Source organism: Petromyzon marinus, unplaced genomic scaffold, assembly GCF_048934315.1.
Source record: "Petromyzon marinus isolate PM22_M1 ecotype Great Lakes invasive population unplaced genomic scaffold, UKy_Petmar_22M1.pri1.0 PM_Scaffold_117, whole genome shotgun sequence".
In the NCBI taxonomy this organism is placed as follows: domain Eukaryota; kingdom Metazoa; phylum Chordata; class Hyperoartia; order Petromyzontiformes; family Petromyzontidae; genus Petromyzon; species Petromyzon marinus.
The window spans coordinates 14,727-35,099 of NW_027423077.1; the positions used below are offsets into that span (position 1 = coordinate 14,727).

The 20,373-nt window shown below is 47.4% G+C and overlaps 1 protein-coding gene and 1 long non-coding RNA gene across 3 annotated transcripts; one reads left to right on the plus strand and one right to left on the minus strand.

Moving 5' to 3' along the window:
* Positions 1-2,548: 2,548 nt before the first annotated feature.
* On the minus strand, positions 2,549-9,485 carry LOC142922599 (uncharacterized). Its single transcript, XR_012940186.1, has 3 exons — positions 9,089-9,485; positions 5,627-5,737; positions 2,549-5,033 (listed from the first exon to the last, which is right to left on the minus strand). It is a non-coding gene; the product is annotated as an uncharacterized LOC142922599 (long non-coding RNA).
* A 259-nt stretch (positions 9,486-9,744) lies between these two features.
* Positions 9,745-19,579, plus strand: LOC142922600 (mRNA export factor GLE1-like). 2 transcript variants are annotated; one of them, XM_076063418.1, is made up of 14 exons: positions 9,755-10,014; positions 11,324-11,453; positions 12,099-12,280; positions 12,897-12,951; positions 13,456-13,519; positions 14,107-14,222; positions 14,563-14,632; positions 14,824-14,966; positions 15,388-15,578; positions 15,701-15,830; positions 16,065-16,169; positions 16,315-16,397; positions 16,875-16,938; positions 18,381-19,579. In XM_076063418.1, exons 1-14 carry the CDS (start codon positions 9,962-9,964, stop codon positions 18,447-18,449), a joined length of 1,455 nt encoding a protein of 484 aa, XP_075919533.1. In that variant the 5' UTR covers positions 9,755-9,961; the 3' UTR covers positions 18,450-19,579. The 2 variants fall into 2 exon arrangements, with proteins under 2 accessions (XP_075919534.1, XP_075919533.1); XM_076063419.1 differs by lacking the exon at positions 16,315-16,397 and having other exon boundaries at positions 9,745-10,014.
* Positions 19,580-20,373: the final 794 nt, after the last annotated feature.

Sequence of the window (20,373 nt, forward strand, 5' to 3'; positions counted from 1 at the left end):
GGTGAGTGTGCGGGTGAGCGAGTGGGTGAGTGTGCGGGCGAGTGGGTGGGTGGGTGAGTGCTTGAGCGGGTGAGTGGGTGGGCGAGTGGGTGAGTGTGTGGGTGAGTTGGGTGGGCGAGTGGGTGGGCGAGTGGGCGAGTCTGTGGGCGAGTGTGTGGTCGAGTGTGTGGGCGAGTGAGTGAGTGGGTGGGTGAGTGTGCGGGCGAGTGGGTGAGTGTGCGGGTGAGCGAGTGGGTAAGTGTGCAGGCGAGTGGGTGGGTGAGTGCTTGAGCGGGTGAGTGGGTGGGTGGGTGAGTGGCAAAATAGGGAGCGGTTAGTGGTAGCGGTTAGCTCCGCACTGCGCCACGAACCCTGGCGACCTGATGTTCGACTCCCGCTCACGACCAACATCGGCAATGATTATCTGAACCCATCCTGGGCCTCCCCTAGGTCGACTCGGCCTCAAGTGCGTCCATTGACATGGTGCGTTGTGTCAGCATCACTACTGGGGGAGACAAAGGCGGTCGGGCGTGGATCGAGTGGATTGGATAGAGAGATATTGCGTGGTTGAATATTATCCATAACACACGGACTCCTCTACTTACGAATATATGTGAATTACGAACTTTCAGAGATATGAACAAACCTGTCCGTGTGTCCAGTTGCCTGTTCGGACCGAGAGTCGTGAGTTCAACCGCCATGCAATAGATGGCGGTAGTGACATCTACAGAACATGAAGAACCGAACATTAAGAACCAGTGGCATCTACATCCACAGAACATGAAGAACCAGTGGCATCTACATCTGTAGAACCAGTGGCATCTACATCTGCAGAAGATGAAAAACCAGTGGCATCTACATCTGTAGAACATGAAGAACTAGCGGCATCTACATTTGCAGAACGTGAAGAACCAGTGGCATCTACATCTGTAGAACATTAAGAACTAGTGGCATCTACATCTGCAGAACGTGAAAAACCAGTGGCATCTACATCTAAATGAGATTATATAACTTTTAATGCCATTCCCGGGTTAAGTGTACACGCCATACAACATGTTTGGAATCGACAGGAGTAAAGTTGGACTTACGAACGAATCGACATACGAACAGACATATGGAACCCAACTAGTTCCTAAGTAGAGGAGTCTCTGTAGATTTTGTTGGGTTACATCGTGTGAATATAAATGTGTCGTTAAACCCACCACCACCCGACACAGCCAATTAGTAAGGTGTGTCACGTAAACAAAACGTGGCCAATTCGTTACCAGTACAGCACACAGCGGTTGTGTGTTGGAGAGTAAACCCACTGCAGCATTTACAATATGAGCCCCGTGACGTTCCGCCTGTAATTACAACTCAGCATCATCAGGCGGACAGCCACAGAGCTGTGGATAAATCCTCCTCCTGCCCGGTTCTTGAATAGCGGGACATGACGTGAGATCATTACTTGTGAATCAGTGTTGCGAAGGCCAGGGCGCGGGGGTGGGCGGGGGTGGTGTTTAATGTTTGCGTAAAAATTACAATGCTTCGCGCGTGTGTGGGGTTCTAGTAGGAAGGAGGAGATGATGAGACGTCAGCCAGCCGGAGGGGCGGCATTGCCGGCCGGGAATGTGAGTGCCGTAGGCTTTGCATAGACCGACCAGTAGCAAAACTAAATAATTTTTTCAGTACTCTTTGGTTCTATTCGGTAAAGTCACGTAAAAAAACAACAACAAAAAAATTCACGACGTTTCGGCCACAACACAAGTGGCCTTCATCAGGTGAAGGGAGCAGACTGTCTAGAGGACAGCGCTGGAGTGAAACAGAGCCAAGCTCAGACCGCGACCTTTAAGCAGTGTGAGAGGGAGCAGAGCGCCTTGACAAAGGAATTAGCATAAAAAATAGCATTTAATTGGAGGACTTAGCATGATGAACGATGTACAGGGGGGGAGCAAGTGTCGACCGCACTTGCTGGCCGACACGTCGCGGCATTTTTTATTTATTATTTTGATTATTATTTTTTGTTGATTTTTTTTACGTGACTTTACCGAATAGAACCAAAGAGTATGGATCCTTGCAGTCACGAAAGCTTCAAATCTAGAATTATTTTTTCAGTGTTATTGTATACCAGATAAGCGCCCTGGCTCTCACAAAGCAGATGGCTTGACGAAGTGGCTGCTGATATCATCGCACGTCAATGTATTGCAGCACAAATAATTCTCTAAACCCCACGATGTTGATTCTAAAACGTGGAGGGGGAAAGCTGGAGAAGCCGGAGACGAACAAATCCACACGACCGCGGGGAGAGAGACGCCGCAAACTACAAATATACAGCAGGGTTCAAGGTGGGGATCGAACCCACGGCATCCTGCCTACCAGGCGAGGTAGTTAACATCTCCTAGCAACCGTGGCAGCAAGCGCGGAGGCACGAGGTGCACCCCCTCCCCCCGTTGGTGGCCAAAGCTACGAGCTGCCCCCCCCCCCCTGACAACCACCATGGTATTTGATTTCAACAACGGCATCAAAGAACAACAAAAAAGTTATTGACAACGCAGTTCACGTAATTTTTTTAAAAATGAAAATGAGTCCATTTACGTTCCACGTTTTATTTAAATTCAGTTAAGAGCAGTAACGTGATGTTACAAAGAGGTAACTAGGACTACGGAGCTGTGGTGGCTGCATTTTGTGAAGATGGAGCGCCTCCTACAGCATTAAATGTTTGCGACCGTGAGCGTACGGATGATGTGATTAGGGCAAGAGGAGCCGCGATGTCTCATAGCCTCTGGGGTGCGACCGTGCGAGACAAATCAAATATTGGGGCCTCACCTTGCCGCACCCCCTGAGCTGATAATGTAGTCACTACGTCACTGATAATGTGGTTACTACGTCACTGATAATGTAGTTACTACGTCACTGATAATGTAGTCACTACACCACTGATAATGTAGTTACTACGTCACTGATAATGTAGTCACTACGTCACTGATAATGTAGTCACTACGTCACTGATAATGTAGTCACTACGTCACTGATAATGTAGTTACTACGTCACTGATAATGTGGTTACTACGTCACTGATAATGTAGTTACTACGTCACTGATAATGTAGTCACTACACCACTGATAATGTAGTTACTACACCACTGATAATGTAGTCACTATGCCACTGATAATGTAGTTACAACGTCACTGATAATATAGTTACTACGTCACTGATAATGTAGTTACTACACCACTGATAATGTAGTTACTATGCCATTGATAATGTAGTCACTACGTCACTGATAATGTAGTCACTACACCACTGATAATGTAGTTACTACGTCACTGATAATGTAGTTACTACACCACTGATAATGTAGTTACTACGTCACTGATAATGTAGTTACTACACCACTGATAATGTAGTCACTACACCATTGATAATGAAGTTATTACGTCACTGATAATGTAGTTACTACGTCACTGATAATGTAGTTACTACACCACTGATAATGTAGTCACTACACCATTGATAATGTAGTCACTACACCACTGATAATGAAGTTATTACGTCACTGATAATGTAGTTACTACGTCACTGATAATGTAGTTACTACACCACTGATAATGTAGTCACTACAGCACTGATAATGTAGTCACTACACCACTGATAATGTAGTTACTACGTCACTGATAATGTAGTCACTACACCACTGATAATGTAGTTACTACGTCACTGATAATGTAGTTACTACGTCACTGATAATGTAGTCACTACACCACTGATAATGTAGTTACTACACCACTGATAATGTAGTCACTACAGCACTGATAATGCACTGTGTAACAATGTTTTTTGTTCCTGGGTAGTAAGTGTTATTTCCTAATTGCGTATGCCTCAAAAGTAGAGAAGATGGAAATCATTATCCACAAACTTTGCTTTTGTGACCAGGACAGTGATATTTTGTAATTTACATATTTTCCAGAACATTCCAGAAAGATTCAGTGCTGAGTAAACTTGGAGTAACTTCTAGAACATTCTAGAACTTTCCAGTAATATAAATAGTAGTATAAATACAGGGGCCTTAAGCCCACCAGTTCATTTTAGTTCCAGCTGCCTAAGTGCATACATATCTGCATTTTTCCGAGATGGCATCAAGCGGCTGCAAGCATCCGGCAGACGCATTTTGCTCTGTCTGTGGCCAATTTATCAAGACAAGAGCGAAAAAGCACTCTGTGGAAGCATCTGCTAAGATGTGTGAGGACTACAAGCCATATTTCGACATGCCTGTCGAGGATCAAGACAAACCCTGGGCACCTTATTTCACCTGCGAGCAATTAAAAAAAAACTCTGCACGGTAAGATGGACAATTGTTGCTCGTAATTTTATGTTATGAAATTTGTAAAAAAAAAAGAATTGTAAAAGTTTTACATTTGAAAATGTTTTACAATTTTCAATGTTGTTGAAAAAATATAACATATGAAAAATGTTGCGAGAATCTTACAGTCATGGGTGAAATATATATATTTTTGTAAGATGGTACAGAGGGGAAAAGAGAGCCATAAAGTTCGCTATCCCAAGAATTTGGCAAGAACCCACTGACCACTGAAGCAACTGCTACTTCTGCATGGTGGACCCTTTCAAACGTATGACTGTCAAGAATGCACCTGCTATCACTTTCCTTCATCCATCGCCCCGGTGCCACAATGCCATGAGCTACCCGTACCCACTCATCCGGAGAGAGAGCAGCAAGTCAGAGAGCGAAGAAGACGTTGTAGATCCAGATGACAATTTCAGAGGTGGAGCTGAGGAGAGAAACCCATACTACCCCAACCAAAAAGACCTCAACGACTTGATCAGATATCTTGGTCTCACCAAGCCCAATACCAAGCTTTTGACGTCTAGGCTCAAGCAGTGGAACTTGTTGGATGAAAGTGTGCAAATCGCACATAATTTTCGACCTTGTGATTGCCCAGGGGTAGCGGTGCCGGCGACGACGGCGGAGGTGACAGTGATGACGATGATGGCGGTGATGGCGTTGATGTCGAAGTGCGGACGAGCTGCGATTCCGTCACCGGTAATCTGATGCCACCTGGCAGGGGATAAGAGAATCAGTTTAATTATTTAGTTTTCGTGTCTATTTAACTGTGGCATAATTATTTGTTGCCGCGTGTGATTTCAATGTCTGATATGCAACAAATATTGTGCCAAATATAACCAGAATTGTGCTGTTCAGGTTATGCATTGGGTGGCGTGTCGAGACGTGAAGCATCCATTTGGAAATATTTTCAGCGAGCAGTGCACATTTGTGACGGCGAACGACCCTCGGGATCGGACATGACAAAACTACTCCTGAGAATCTGTTATCCGATTGGTTGAGTAATGGAACCGGTAATCGGTAGGGAAATCAATCACTCAAATAAAACATATAATCAGATATCGCAGCTCTAGCGGTGAGTGGTGCAGGGTGTAGTGGTGGTGAGCGGTGCAGGGAGTGGTGGTGGTGAGTGGTGCAGGGTGTGGTGGTGAGCGGTGCAGGGTGTGGTGGCGATGGTGAGCGGTGCAGGGTGTGGTGGTGAGTTGTGGTGAGTTGTGGGGAGTGGTGGTGAGTTGTGGGGAGTGGTGGTGAGTTGTGGGGAGTGGTGGTGAGTTGTGGGGAGTCGTGGCGAGTACGCCACCGCTCACCTCCCCGTGCGTGGGACCTCTCTCTGTGCCACGTTCCGCGTGCGAACCGCACAGCGAGCAGCACCGCCCCAACGAACGGGAGGAGGAGGAGCAGGAGGAACTGGAGGGATCCTAGGAGTGCGCGTGGGGGAGGGACATGGAGAAGAGAGCCAGCAGAGCGGCTTAGGACAGACATTACGGACTCGACTCCCCAGCGACTTATACCCTGGGATTCATTTTCTAAATGCTGCTAGGCTGGCTTGCAAGTAGGGACTATTGGTATAAGGCACTACCACTACAACACAAGGTATCCCTGGTCCACAATAATCCTATATTATTGTACCATGCAATCCTATCTTGGGTAGCGAAAACAAGTCGTTGCCTTATGGACAGACCCCCCCCCCCCCACCATAGGAATGTGGAATTTCCACCGCTGGTTCTCAGCTGCAAACCACAGATGAGTACCTCTGTAACTCTCATTCGAGCCGGAAATCACTTTGCCTTTAAAAAATATATATATTTGTATTATATTATTCCTACACGTGTTTACCGTGGAAAGCCTCACTATATCTTCCTTCCTTTGGAGGGTCCTGCCAAGTTTCCGCAGTAAGGGGGCAGTAATTGCTCTGCACAATGCCAATTGATTAACTCGACCGACTTTCAGACCTCATTCCATTCTCCTTCTCTCCCCCCTCCTCCGCTCCGAGCATAGATGGACTCGTCCGCCTCAACAACCGCTAGTCGCTGTCCGTGGTGCTAACGTTAAGACAAAAACGCCACTTTTTTCAAAAATAAATTCTTGCTGTGGTTTTCACACCTGATGATGATTGCTTGTGTTGCAATCGAAACGTCGTGAGAATGTTATTGTTTTATTTTATTATTTCCCTTCTACGTGACTTTACCGAAATAACCAAGAATATCTTCTTTGGTTCTTTCGGTAAAGTCACGTAGAATGAGAATAAAATAATAAATTGATAAAATAAAATAACACAATATTCTCACGACGTTTCGGCCACAACACAAGCGGCCTTCATCAGATGAAGGGGACGAGACTGTCTGGAGGACAGCGCTGGAGTGAGAAAGCCACGCTGAGATCACGACCTTTAAGCTGTGTGAGAAGAAACAAAGCGCCTTGACAAAGGAATTAGCATATAATTTAGCATTGAAATGGCTGAGTGATTAGCTTGTGACTGGTCACAGAAAAGGTTATGTTAAAGTTAAAGCATACACATCCGCAAAGGCACCCCTTGACAAAGGAATTAGCATAGGATTTAGCATTGCAATAGCTAAGTTAAAGTATACACATCCGCAAAGGCACTCCTTGACAAAGGAATTAGCATAGAATTTAGCATTGAAATAGCTGAGTGATTAGCTTGTAACTGGTCACAGAAATAGCTATGTTAAAGTCAGAGCATATACATTCACCGAGGCACCTAGTACAAATCAAACAGGAGAATTTAGCATTGAAATAACTAGGCGAATTTAGCATTGAAATAACTGAGTGATTAGCTTGTGACTGGTCACAGAAATGGCTATTTTGAAGTTAAGGCCTACACATCTGAGCTATTCACAGTAACTGGGTATACAATACAATATATAATGAATACTATATAGTGAACCAATAAAAAATACTAAAATATAAATTACCTCAATGTTATCAATAAACTCTATATTCTCCAATCAGCTAAGCTACCAACAATAAGTTGTTATATATCACAATGCTATATGGCGAAAAAATGGGTGGATTCTTACCCTCAACTTTAGCACCACGGATAGCTACGGGCCCCGTTCAGATGGACGAGTTCATCCATGGTCGGAACAGAGGAGGGAGAGAGACAGCTGCGAGGCGCTATTATACTCCATGTTGTAAACTATACCATTAACCGTGGTGCGAGAGGTATTAAGAGTCAATGCCAGCGAAAAAGCTGCGGTCTGAAGGTAATCGTAAAATACAATTAATTAAGAACGGAAATGGTTTAAAACATCTTTCCAATGGTTACTAAGCCAGAATCCATCTTCTCGGTTGAAATTGTCCCCCATTTTTCGCCATATAGCATTGTGATATATGACGACTTATTGTTGGTAGCTTAGCTGATTGGAGAATATAGAGTTTATTGATAACATTGAGGTAATTTATATTTTAGTATTTTTTATTGGTTCACTATATAGTATTCATTATATATTGTATTGTATACCCAGTTACTGTGAATAGCTCAGATGTGTAGGCCTTAACTTCAACATAGCCATTTCTGTGATCAGTCACAAGCTAATCACTCAGTTATTTCAAAGCTAAATTCGCCTAGTTATTTCAATGCTAAATTCTCCTGTTTGATTTGTACTAGGTGCCTCGGTGAATGTATATGCTCTGACTTTAACATAGCTATTTCTGTGACCAGTTACAAGCTAATCACTCAGCTATTTCAATGCTAAATTCTATGCTAATTCCTTTGTCAAGGAGTGCCTTTGTGGATGTGTATACTTTAACTTAGCTATTTCAATGCTAAATTCTATGCTAATTCCTTTGTCAAGGGGTGCCTTTGCGGATGTGTATGCTTTAACTTAACTATTTCAATGCTAAACTCTATGTTAATTCCTTTGTCAAGGGGTGCCTTTGCGGATGTGTATGCTTTAACTTTAACATAGCCTTTTCTGTGACCAGTCACAAGCTAATCACTCAGCCATTTCAATGCTAATTTTTATGCTAATTCCTTTGTCAAGGCGCTTTGTTTCTTCTCACACAGCTTAAAAGGTCGTGATCTCAGCGTGGCTTTCTCACTCCAGCGCTGTCCTCCAGACAGTCTCGTCCCTTCACCTGATGAAGGCCGCTTGTGTTGTGGCCGAAACGTCGTGAGAATATTGTTATTTTATCAATTTATTATTTTATTCTCATTCTACGTGACTTTACCGAAAGAACCAAAGAAGATGAATCCTTGCAGTCACGAAAGCTTTATATCGAAACCAAGAATATGTTGTGGGTTTACTCTCCAACACGCTATTTGGTGTGTTTTGTTTACGTGACAAACCTTACTAATTGGATGTCGGGTGGTGGCGGGCTTAACGACAGATTTCTATTCACGCGATCCAATCCACAGTCCTCTACTATGGACAATATTGGTCGCGAAAGCCTACTCCGTTTCGTTAAACTTGAAAAGATCAGATTGTAGTCGTTTACGAACGATGCCCGAACGTGAAGCGAGTGGCGAGCCTGAGGCCTTGCGTACGAAGAGGCGGCTCCCCACACTCGGAGCGGCAGAGCAGCAGCAGCAGCGGCTGGGCGCTGATCCACGCCGGGCCACAGAGCAGCGCCGCCAACCCCCCCCCCCTAGCCATGCGGGCAGCAGCAGCAGCAGCGCCGCCAACCCCCCCCAGCCATGCGGGCAGCAGCAGCAGCGCCGCCAACCCCCCCCAGCCATGCGGGCAGCAGCAGCAGCAGCTGGGCCCCCACGTTCGCCTGCAAACTGCTCACACGACGAGGCCATTCACCTGGGGTCGTCGCGATGAACGGTCGCGATTCGAATTGGTAATCGATTTCTCTCCAACCCCCCCCTCCCCCGTTCACTCTCTCTACTTCGTATTTTATCTTCTATCGATCTCGCGTGCCCACTGTTGCTCGCTCCATCGGCATCAATGTCAGGTGAGATAAAACATTTTCGCGAGCCGTTGGCCCCAATCTTCACCACGATCGCGATTCGATTCATATAGTTGCAATCGATGTCTCTCGGTTAGTGTTAACGTGAGTCGATTATTAATCATGTGTCATTCTGTCTCCGTTTACAAACAAAACAATTGAAAAATAAACAGGGGACGTCTCATGGCGAACCCTCATCGATAGGACAGCCGCAGTTGGGAATTCAACCAAATAGCGCTGCGAACCTGAGTGGATCAGGGTGCGATGAGGCCTCGATTCGTTGAGAATCGATGAATCGTGTGGTGGTCACGTGGGCGGCGCGGGGCGTGGCCTGTGGGCGGCGCGCGGCGAGGCCTGTGGGCGGCGCGGGGCGTGGCCTGTGGGCGGTGCGGGGCGTGGCCTGTGGGCGGCGCGGGGCGTGGACTGTGGGCGGCGCGGGGCGTGGCTAATGGGAGGCGCGGGGCGTGGCCTGTGGGCGTGACCTCACTCGACGTGGAGCTGGGCAGGTGGAAAGCAGCAGCGCTCCTACGTCCGCTCGAATCTCCTCCTCCTCAATCTTGATCCTCCTCCTCAATCTTGATCCTCCTCCTCCTCAATCTTGATCCTCCTCCTCAATCTTGATCCTCCTCCTCAATCTTGATCCTCCTCGTCGGCGATCTTCGTCGGTACCCAAAGGGCGATCGCCTCGACTCGCTCCTCGTGTCCCCGTGCGGACGAACGGTCCCGCCATGGGAGCGTGCTATTCCCGAACTCCGAAGCGCGAGCGTCCCAGCAAGAAGAGGTGAGTCGGACGCTAAAGCCTCACGCCGGGCTCCGTGTGAGTCGGACGCTAAAGCCCCACGCCGGGCTCCGTGTGAGTCGGACGCTAAAGCCCCACGCCGGGCTCCGTGTGAGTCGGACGTTAAAGCCTCACGCCGGGATCCGTGTGAGTCGGACGCTAAAGCCCCACGCCGGGCTCCGTGTGAGTCGGACGCTAAAGCCCCGCAGTGTAAACACTGGGGGAGGGGTTGGTGACCATTGTTATAATCGTAGCCACAACTTATCCACGGTCTCGCGTCTTATTCAAGTCACTCTACTGCTGGATGAGGACCTCCCCACACCGTATGGGTCGTGGGGGTTATTTGACCATACTTCACCACTCTGGGCAGTGCGAGGTTGTCAAGGCGGGGGACAGCAATGGTGGAGTATGTAAGTGCAGTACAACGATGTGTTCAGCACAGTCCACCAATCACATTGTAGCCCCGCAGTCTCTAGCACCTGTTGTGATTTAGTGGTCGCCTATCCAAGCACTGATCGCGCCCATTCACAGTGACAACAAATACTGCCTCTGAGAACCCAAACTTTCATCAGCATTGGAGCAAGCAAGTCCTGTCTACTGGACAGTGTCTCATCACCAAAGTCGGGCTTGCTTGACCCAATACTGGTGACATACAAGGCCGTAATTATAATAAATATTGTGGGGGGGGGGGACGCATCCCCCCCAATATTCAAATATGCTCAAAATGTCCACCCCATTATATTGCTTTAAAATAGATTTCCGTTTATATGATTGTGGTTATGGTTGTACTTTAGAAATCACTAATCTCTGCCATTACATAGAATGTAACAAGAAAAGGTAAAAAAAAGAAAAAAACAGCAATATAATACAATATACACTATCAGACATTTTTGTTAATAAATAAATAAAAATCCCGTATTATCTTAGTTTTTTCGGTAAAGTTACGTTGAAGGGAAACAACAAAATAATACAATTTATTGTTTTATATATTTTTTTTATTATTTTGTTGTTTCCCTTCAACGTGACTTTACCGAAAAAACTAAGAATGTGAATTACTGCAGTCACGAAAGCTTTAAATCAAAATAATCCCGTATGTTAGTTTATTTTTTTAATATTTTAGGCAGGAAATTCGTTTTCAAATTTAGATTTTTTTTTCTGGGGGGGGGACCCCCAGACCCCCTGGAAGATTTGGTCCCCCCCAATGTTGACTCCATGGCTACGGCTTTGGTGAAATGCCAGATGTTTTATGAGATTGAGATCCATTGCTTGGACGAACTCAATGCTGATATTAAAATCGAATCACTTATTGCAGGCATTGTAAGAAACACCGCTGCAGGCATAACCGTGTGAAGAATGGCCTTGATGACCACGCAGATGCATCCTCTCCCACCACGGCGTCACCGGTGGTGCAGGAAGGTGGTGCAGACACCTCATGTGGAAAGGTAATAATCATCACCATCACCGTCCCACACGAACACACAATCTCGTGCATTCAGCCACATGGTAACCAGCATAGAACACATCCACCACGGAGATGGAATTAATAAATAAGTTTATGTGCAGGTGCCAGCTAGACTCTTTTGCATTGTCGGACTGTGAGAGGATTATTTTGAATTTTCGGACTGTGAGAGGGAGTGACAGATTGGGGAGGCCTTCATCCAACATCAGATTAACTATGGCTGATGATTATATAAGTGACAATTGTTGAATGATTCCTCTGTCATCGTATCATCACCAACTATTTTCTATCCGCTCCCGATTAACGGCCCGACACACATCATCACCACCCATCACAGTCACGCAATGCCACAATGTATCCGACTCCTGCACGGGAACTGAACTCATTGATCCATCTCTGCGGTGGCCGTACTCTTTCCTTTTTGGCTGCCATTCAATTACCAATCCCGTCCATCAGTTCTCGCGATGTATCCTGCACAATCCCGTTTATCGGAACGGCCAATTGGATGGTTCAAACGTGACTTTCTACGCGTCTTGGTGCACACTTTAGCTTGTGTTCCCCTACCACTGTACTGCACATGTGCACTCTGTATCTGGTGCGTAAACCATGAACGTGATTCCCTCGACAGGAGGCGCCGGCAGAGGGCCGGGTCATTGTGCCGCTCTCCCCACTTGACATCACTGGACGACCATTGCCCCATGGGGATGGCGAGCCCCCCCACGCCTCCGCTGACAACCCCCTTCTCCTGGTCGAGGAGAAGGGACCCAGCGAGGAGGAGGCGGAGCGACGCGACAATGAGCCGGAAGTCAGGTAGGGAGGGGACTGCGAGATGCAGCGGTGGACACTGTGGTCTGGTTAGGGAGCATCGGTCGTCTGGACGGGCAGTTAGACAATTACTGTAGGTGTGAGGGAGTGTAGGTATGAGGGAGTGTAAGTGTGAGGGAGTGTAAGTGTGAGGGAGTGTAGGTGTGAGGGAGTGTAGGTGTGAGGGAGTGTAGGTGTGAGTGAATACGTGTGAGGGAGTGTAGGTGTGAGGGAGTGTAGGTGTGAGGGAGTGTAAGTGTGAGCAAGTGTAAGTGTGAGGGAGTGTAGGTGTGAGGGAGTGTAGGTGTGAGGGAGTGTAGGTGTAAGGGAGTGTAGGTGTGAGTGAATACGTGTGAGGGAGTGTAGGTGTGAGGTAGTGTAGCTGTGAGTGAGTGTAAGTGTGAGGGAGTGTAGGTTTGAGGGAGTGTAGGTGTGAGGGAGTGTAGATGTGAGTGAGTACGTGCGAGGTAGTGTACGTGTGAGTCTTTGTGCAGGCTCATATATGAGTGTGAGTGTCAGCTAGAGCTCGTGTACACTGGTGTTGGTTCCAGCTAGCATAAGGGTACGCAGAATGACACTAGCGAACACTATTGTGATCATTTGTTGTTTTGTTTTTGTTCAGCTCTGAGAATGTTATCCTCGAGATCATCACTGAGGAGCGTTTCTCTGGAATCACGGTAAGAGTCTTGGTGTAGCGAGTTTATAGTCTCAGCCTGGTCACCAATTGTCATGTAACATTTGTTTTGCCACTTGCTTTGGTAGTTCGGCACAGCAGTTTGCACGCTGTGCTGTGAACCCAGCCACCTCAGTTGGATTCCCAGCAAAGGCTAGATTAATTGGAGGGGGATATCAGGGAATACGGACTGTACGTTTGTAACGATGTTTTAAACGTGCGGCTTAGCCCGAACACGCAACCTTGACACCCATCTACACGACAATCAGGCATACCCTGCTGACGAGACTCAGATCATTAACACCGGCCCAGAGATTCCCTGATGGAAAACATTGGTCCCACAAGCTCATAGTCCGATGAACTAAAATGTTAATTTCTTTATAGACTGTGAAACAGATACGCGTGCTTTGATTTTTCTTAAGTCGGAACATTCATCAGCTATGAGAATGCATTTGGCGGCACACCCTTATAAAATACAGCGTGGTCTGGTGTGGTTTGCTGTCTGCAGAACAGCGGTGATGGTGGCGAGGATGCACCGCGTCTGGCACGCGAGTGCGAGCCGCTGGAGCAAGGTGAGGCGTCGTTTCCTCTGTTATAACGGGTTGCGTGTGGATCCCCGGTTATAATGGACCGTGTGTGAGTCTTTGGTTATAAGGGGTTATGTGTGGGACCCTGGTAATTATGACCCATATGTGGAACCCTGGTTATAATGTGTGTTGTGTGGGTCCCTGGTTCTAACGGGCTGCGTGTGGAACCCTGGTTATAATGTGTGTTGTGTGGGTCCCTGGTTCTAACGGGCTGCGTGTGGAACCCTGGTTATAATGTGTGTTGTGTGGGTCCCTGATTCTAACGGGCTGTTTGTGGAACCCTGGTTATAATGTGTGTTGTGTGGGTCCCTGGTTCTAACGGGCTGCGTGTGGAACCCTGGTTATAATGTGTGTTGTGTGGGTCCCTGGTTCTAACGGGCTGCGTGTGGAACCCTGGTTATAATGTGTGTTGTGTGGGTCCCTGATTCTAACGGGCTGTTTGTGGAACCCTGGTTATAATGTGTGTTGTGTGGGTCCCTGGTTCTAACGGGCTGCGTGTGGAACCCTGGTTATAATGTGTGTTGTGTGGGTCCCTGCTTCTAACGGGCTGTGTGTTGCATTGATTGCCACAGCGGGTGGAGATTGGGCGGAGGGCAGCGTCCCGCAGCGCCGTCACCAAGAGCTGCAGCGCCACTTGGCGGAGACGGTGGAGAGACTGAAGGAGCTCAACGGCAACCAGGACCTCAAGGTATGCGGGGGGGGGGTCGTGAGTTCAAATGCCCGATTCTGACAGCTACTGTATATTTGCAGTGTACGTATTCTCCTCATGGTTGCGTGGATTTTTCTCTAGGTCCTCCAGTTTTTCCCTCCACAATTAGAAACGCGTGTTTTTAGAGTATTTGGCTGCTATAAATATCCATGCGATATTTCACTTCGTGGAGCTAGCAGTTGTAGCCGAGTCTCTTCTGAAAAAGAGCTATATAGCTCAGTGGGCCTTACCTAGTAAAATAAAAAACAAATAGTTTTAGTGTCATAGTTTAGTTTTAATAGTGTGAGTGTACCTGTGTGTGTGTGTGCGCGATGGGCAGACCAAGGTCATGAAGTTCGAGCTGGCCAAGGCCTCGTCAATGCCCATCAACCAGATCTCCAACACGTCTGGTGAGCGCCGTCCCCTCCCCTCTCTCGTGAAACGTCGAGTCTCAGCCTGCCCCAGCTCCCGCGGTGTAAACGCACAATCGGGCAGCTTGCGCGGCAGTCACTGTGTCACGACTGCCGTAGTGCAGCGCTGTTGTATAATACACGTCCCCCCGTTTTTACCCGTGCCCCCCCCAACGTGTCCTCGTGCGCAGGTTCTCACCTGCGCGTCATCACCGGCAAGCTGGACTTGCTGTTGAGCGGCACGGCCGTCGTGTCGGGCACGCGCTCCACCAGCGTGTCGGACCACCCGCAGGGCCTGCTCTACGTCCTGCACCGGGTGGCTGAGAGGCTCGTGGTACGTCGACAAGCCCCCTCGCAAAGCCCCCGCGTCTTGCCTCGCAGTCAAATGCACCTCGCATGCACGCACCTCCACGGCACCACCGTCGTCATCGCCATCATCCACCGACATCTGCATTTCACCTTCGCCTGTGTGCTCGCTGCTAGGATCAGTTCACTTCAATGTGTGTTCATTTATTCTCACGGTTCATTCATCGATGCTTCTTATACCAGAAAGCCACAATGCGTCTCATCAAGAATGGTTTTTTTCAGCGGGGCTCCTCTTGCAATGTTTGTGAAGTTCATAATTGCCCGTTTAATTGGGAAAGCTAAATGAGATAGGTTATTTATGACAAACTAAATAAGTACAGCAAATTGGTTGTCTTCGGTTCCGGTTTCTTCACCTCACCCTCTCTCCCCCTGCGTCTCTGCCACTACAGAAGCAGAGCGAGGAGGAGGTGGGGTGGAACCACGCGGCGGTGTTCCCCATCGCGGCTGTCACCGTGGAACTGTGGCACCGCCACCCAGCCCTCGGGGAGCTCCTGCTTGCTCACCTGCTCAGCAAGTGCCCCTACATGGGCCCCGTCTTCCCTCGTCCCACGCCTGGGCAGAGCCAGGAGGACACTTTCAGGTGAGGGCACTAGGGACCTGGCTTGGGGGGCGGTGGTAGTTGGGGGGTGAGGAGTGAGCGGTGAGAGCTGTGCGTGCGTGTGGCGTGTGCTTGACGCCCGTGTCTCCCCCCATCACCCGCAGGATCCTCGGTTACCGCTTCGAGGATGGGAGAGTAGAGAACGAAGACTTGTTTCTCCAGAGAATGTCGGGCATGGCGCGCATGTACGCGGCCATCATCTCCGCGCCCGTGCCCCCCTCCAGTGGCAACAAGGTAGCACCGCCAATCCGGGGTCACGATCTCCATCAAGAATCGGATCTCACTCTCTCCGTCACGTACAGTTTGGTTCGCTCTGCTAGTGTACGTGTAACATTGTTTGCATGCGATCTGCTTAAATCGTAAGCCACTGGCTCTGTGTAGCGCAAGTACGATAATGGGATTTTAAATTGACGAATCTCTCCCACACCTGCCACCCTACCCCACGCGTGCCGTGTGCGTGAATCGCAGAGCCACCCCCACGGCATGAGTCACGGCTGGACCTGGCTCATGCAGGTCCTGGATATGGAGCCCATGGCCAATGTCACCCCCACGGTGCTCTTCAGCTTTCTGGAGGTACGCACGAGAGCACACGGGCATGAGCACACAGCGCGTGCACAGGAACACACGGGTACACACACGGGAACACAGCGCACAAGCATTGTGATAGAGACGAGGCTGCCCTGTGACTTGTTCACATGCTCCTGGCGTGTGTGAGCAGGTGGCAGGTAATGCAATGGCGATTGCATACGGCGATCAGCTCTGGGAGCTGCTCGATGGGTTAAGGAAAGAATACATCCCAAGGTACCTCTCGCCCGGTGGCAGTCTCGTCTCCATCTCACCTTCACGAAGCCATTTATATTTGCACGTGTTCCTTGCATTGACGCCTGAAGTCGATTTGCTTTCTACTGTTTTTATGTTGTGGCAATAGACTGAATCACCTTGTCAAGTAACCAGCTAATATCAAAGTAACATTGCACTTGTACATACAGAAAGGTCCTTGCACCGCCATAATTTTCCCCTGCGGATCGTAAACTTTGGCTCTTGGAAGACTCTTGACCAGCCCAGTTTTCCACCCACAGCAATTGGCAGGGAGGCGGTAGCGATGCGATCGACGTGACTGTGAAGTCAGCTGTCGACAGCAGGCTCCCGTTACAGTGTGTCTCTGAACGAGCTTCAAGCTGTGGTTGGTGATGGTCACCGGTTAAGGACTGGAGCCGGAAGTTTGTAAGAATCGATGGATGCACAACTAAACTCGCTGCGTCTCTTCTTGTCCTGCAGAATCGAGAAAGTATCCATCCCGCAGCAGATGGGAACTGTGGTCAGACTGAGGCTGTTCCTCGAGGTACCGGCTTTGACGACACAACTTTGACACACACACATTTATTCCAGTGCCATTGTCATAACCCGCACAGCAATGTGTGTAGCATTACCTTAAGTCATAACAGCCGCGGAAGGTGACATCACATAATGATATCTGAAGTCACTCAGTAGCTCCCTTTATCCATGCTCGCAGCAATCGCCATCCTTAGTGGGCACATTGCGAGCTGGTCAGGAGACGTCAGTACAGCAGCGGAGTGAACGTAACTGTGCAGAGCTGTGTTTTATCCGAATGTGTTGTGGCTTTTCCCCGGGTATTCTGGATTCTTCCCAATCGCCAAACTTGCCTTTACGGAATTCGCCAAACATCCCAATACAGGGCCATCCTGAAGTAGAGTGTTAACACTCAATGCGGCCAAAGTTACATTCATTAGGGGCATAGTTAGTACCATGTGTGTGGGTGTAATTATTGTCAAAGCATTTGTAAGTACATGTCAATGAAATCGTAAATATTAAGAGTTAGAAAATCCAAATTAGATGAAAATTTGAGTTGAACAAAGGTATTTTTTCGTGAAGTAATCTGTGCCCAGGATAATACCTTAAACTCGCTACACTTGAGACTCCGGTTTAATCACAGATGGCTGAAACCTCAATTCAAACCCAAGATCTGAGTGGTGCTGGCTTTGCACTCGAACACATAATTAGCCCCGTATTCACTTTGTCACTTAATGTAATTTTTTACGTGTCGGGAAGTTGGGAAACACTTCCCAGAAATAAATTAGTAATTCTCCTCTCATTCCGGCATGCGTACACACGAAGGGACGGTTAATAGTCAATTGCCTGAATCACCAGGTCTCCCCTTCACACAGGGTTTCTAGTACATCATCAGACATGTGCGGCAGTCCTACCCCAGGATTGTGTATAACTCACAAATGACATCATTCCCTACCGCATTACACCAGGGATGGTGGGTTAGGTAATTGGGATCATCTACCTCACACCTGAATGGGAGGAGCAGGAGGATGGGTTGAAAGGTGATTGGCCAGGAGGGTTGAAGGGGAAAGGCAGGGAAGGGTTGAGGGAAAAGCTCGATGGTGGATCGGGACATTTGCCAGGAAACTCTTAACGCGTGTGTCGGACTGTTCAATAAACATACAAATAGCACAACCAAGTACGCGTCTAGAACTTCTCCACAAAGTGCGCTTTGGGCTGAAAAAGCCTCTGACCGGCGTGCATCGCTTCCTGCACAAGAAACAGCAGCTACATTAAAATAACTTATTAAATATTCACCTTAACAGCACTCCAGACACCAGAGCGAGGCATTCTATTGGCACGCTGCCACTGGTTGGCCCTTCAAAACCCATGTGGAGCTGCTGGGCTGCCCGGACTCGAGTATCCACATTAATCCCTGTTTGTGTGTGTTGTGTTTGTGTGTGTTGTGTTTGTGTGTGTTGTGTTTGCCTGCAGGACTGTTTTGTTAATCGGGAGATTCCTTTGCCAAGCGGGCATCTCTCAGAAGAATTTTGGAAGGCTTAATAAGATCACCCTTCACACCTGTACATTATGTAAATATGTGTTTTATGCAAGTAACTCCCATAATACAGGTTTTCTAGGTTAGATCGCGTAAGTGTACAAATGTGTCGTTAACCCCGCCACCACCCGACACAGGCAATGAGTAAGGTTTGTCACGTAAACAGAATATGCCAATTCGTCACTAGTACAGTACACCGCTTTGTTGGAGAGCAAAGCCACAACATTTACAATCTGTGTACGATGTTTCGCCAGTAATGACAATGAGCTTCTTCAGGCTGCAGCCAGATTTGTGGAGAAATCCTGTTTCGTTCCTTAACTAGAGGGGTAGTAGATGTGATGACAACACTTGTGTGTTCTTCTTGTGCCGTGGTGGGGGGGGAATTAATTAATGTAAATAATTAATGTATATAATTAATCTATATAAATAATGTATATAAATAATGCATATAAATAATGCATATAATTAATGTATATAATGAATGTATATAATTAATGTATATAATTTATGTATTTAAATAATGTATCTAATTGCTGCTTTGTAAGCCAACCATCAAATAATAAAATGTTTAAATGCAGGTCAGCATGCTTCAATAGTGATTACCGTTGGTATGGCTATTTTAGTATACACAATCAGCAGCAGGTACAATAACAATGGCCTTGCATAATGCGCATGCATAATGTACATTGATTACCATATATATATAACTCAAACGGCAACGGATACCCACAGTAATTTATATGCATTAATTCATCCCTCCCCCACTTCGCGCAAGAACGGCACACAAGTGATGTCATCACATCTACCCCTCTATTTAACAAAACAGGAGGATTTCTCCACCAATCTGGCTGTCACCTGATGAAGCTCGTTATTACTGGCGAAACGTCGTACTCAGATTGTAAATGTGGCTTTGCTCACCAACACAGCAGTGTGCTCTACTAGTAACGAATTGGCACGTTCTGTTTACATTATAAACATTACTAATTGGCAGTGTCGGGTGGTGGCGGGTTTTTTGACACATATTTACGCGATCTAACAAAAAAAACCTGTATTATGGATGACGTCAGTCGCGAAAGCTTACGTGTTAAACAGTAAATCATTTATTCGTAAATGAAATAAAAACCCTGAATTGCTACATTGTGTCATGGTTGCTTGTATGCAATATCTACAGTGGTGTGTTCCTGGTGTGTAAACAGCAAAAAATAACTGCAAAACATGCACAAATACACACGAAGATGAATAGCAAAACAAAAACTCACTGGGCATGACACACCAACCGGGCCTTTATATGGGAAGAGACAGCGGCATTAACCACGATGTGTTCATCGTCATTTGCTGAAGGCTACCAAATGTTTGGATGGCTCAACCAGGACACATGGTGAATTGGTCGCCCCTCTATCTGTCCCCCTCCTACTTTACATAGCCATGCTTACACTAACAACCGTTAATATACTCTGCCCACTGATCATAGGCCTCACTAATCTATCAGCAACGCTGGAGGACCCAGAGAAAAATCCACGTGATCACCACACGGAGATAGAACACGCAAGCTCAAAATATACAACAGGCAACGCCAGGTTCCAGCACCGAACCCACGACATCCTCCATGCCAGGCGAGGGAGATAACGTCGCCTTCGCCACGGTTGATGCCATGGGTTGGGGTTACAGTGCACAGAACGTTACTAGGCCCAGACTCCAAGAACACAACAGCGGTCACGTCACACCTTTATCACTTTTTATTTCGGATTCTACGGATACAAAAGTTTCCATGCTTAAGATGACAATACTTTGCGTTGAGATGATACGCAGTGATATTTGCAGATACATTTTCGTCTATGTCACAAAAATGATTATAAAAACAAAAATAGTTTGGCTTCTTGTGGGGCAGAATCCCCCCCACCACCCCTCAGGCACGGCTTTGACACCGCA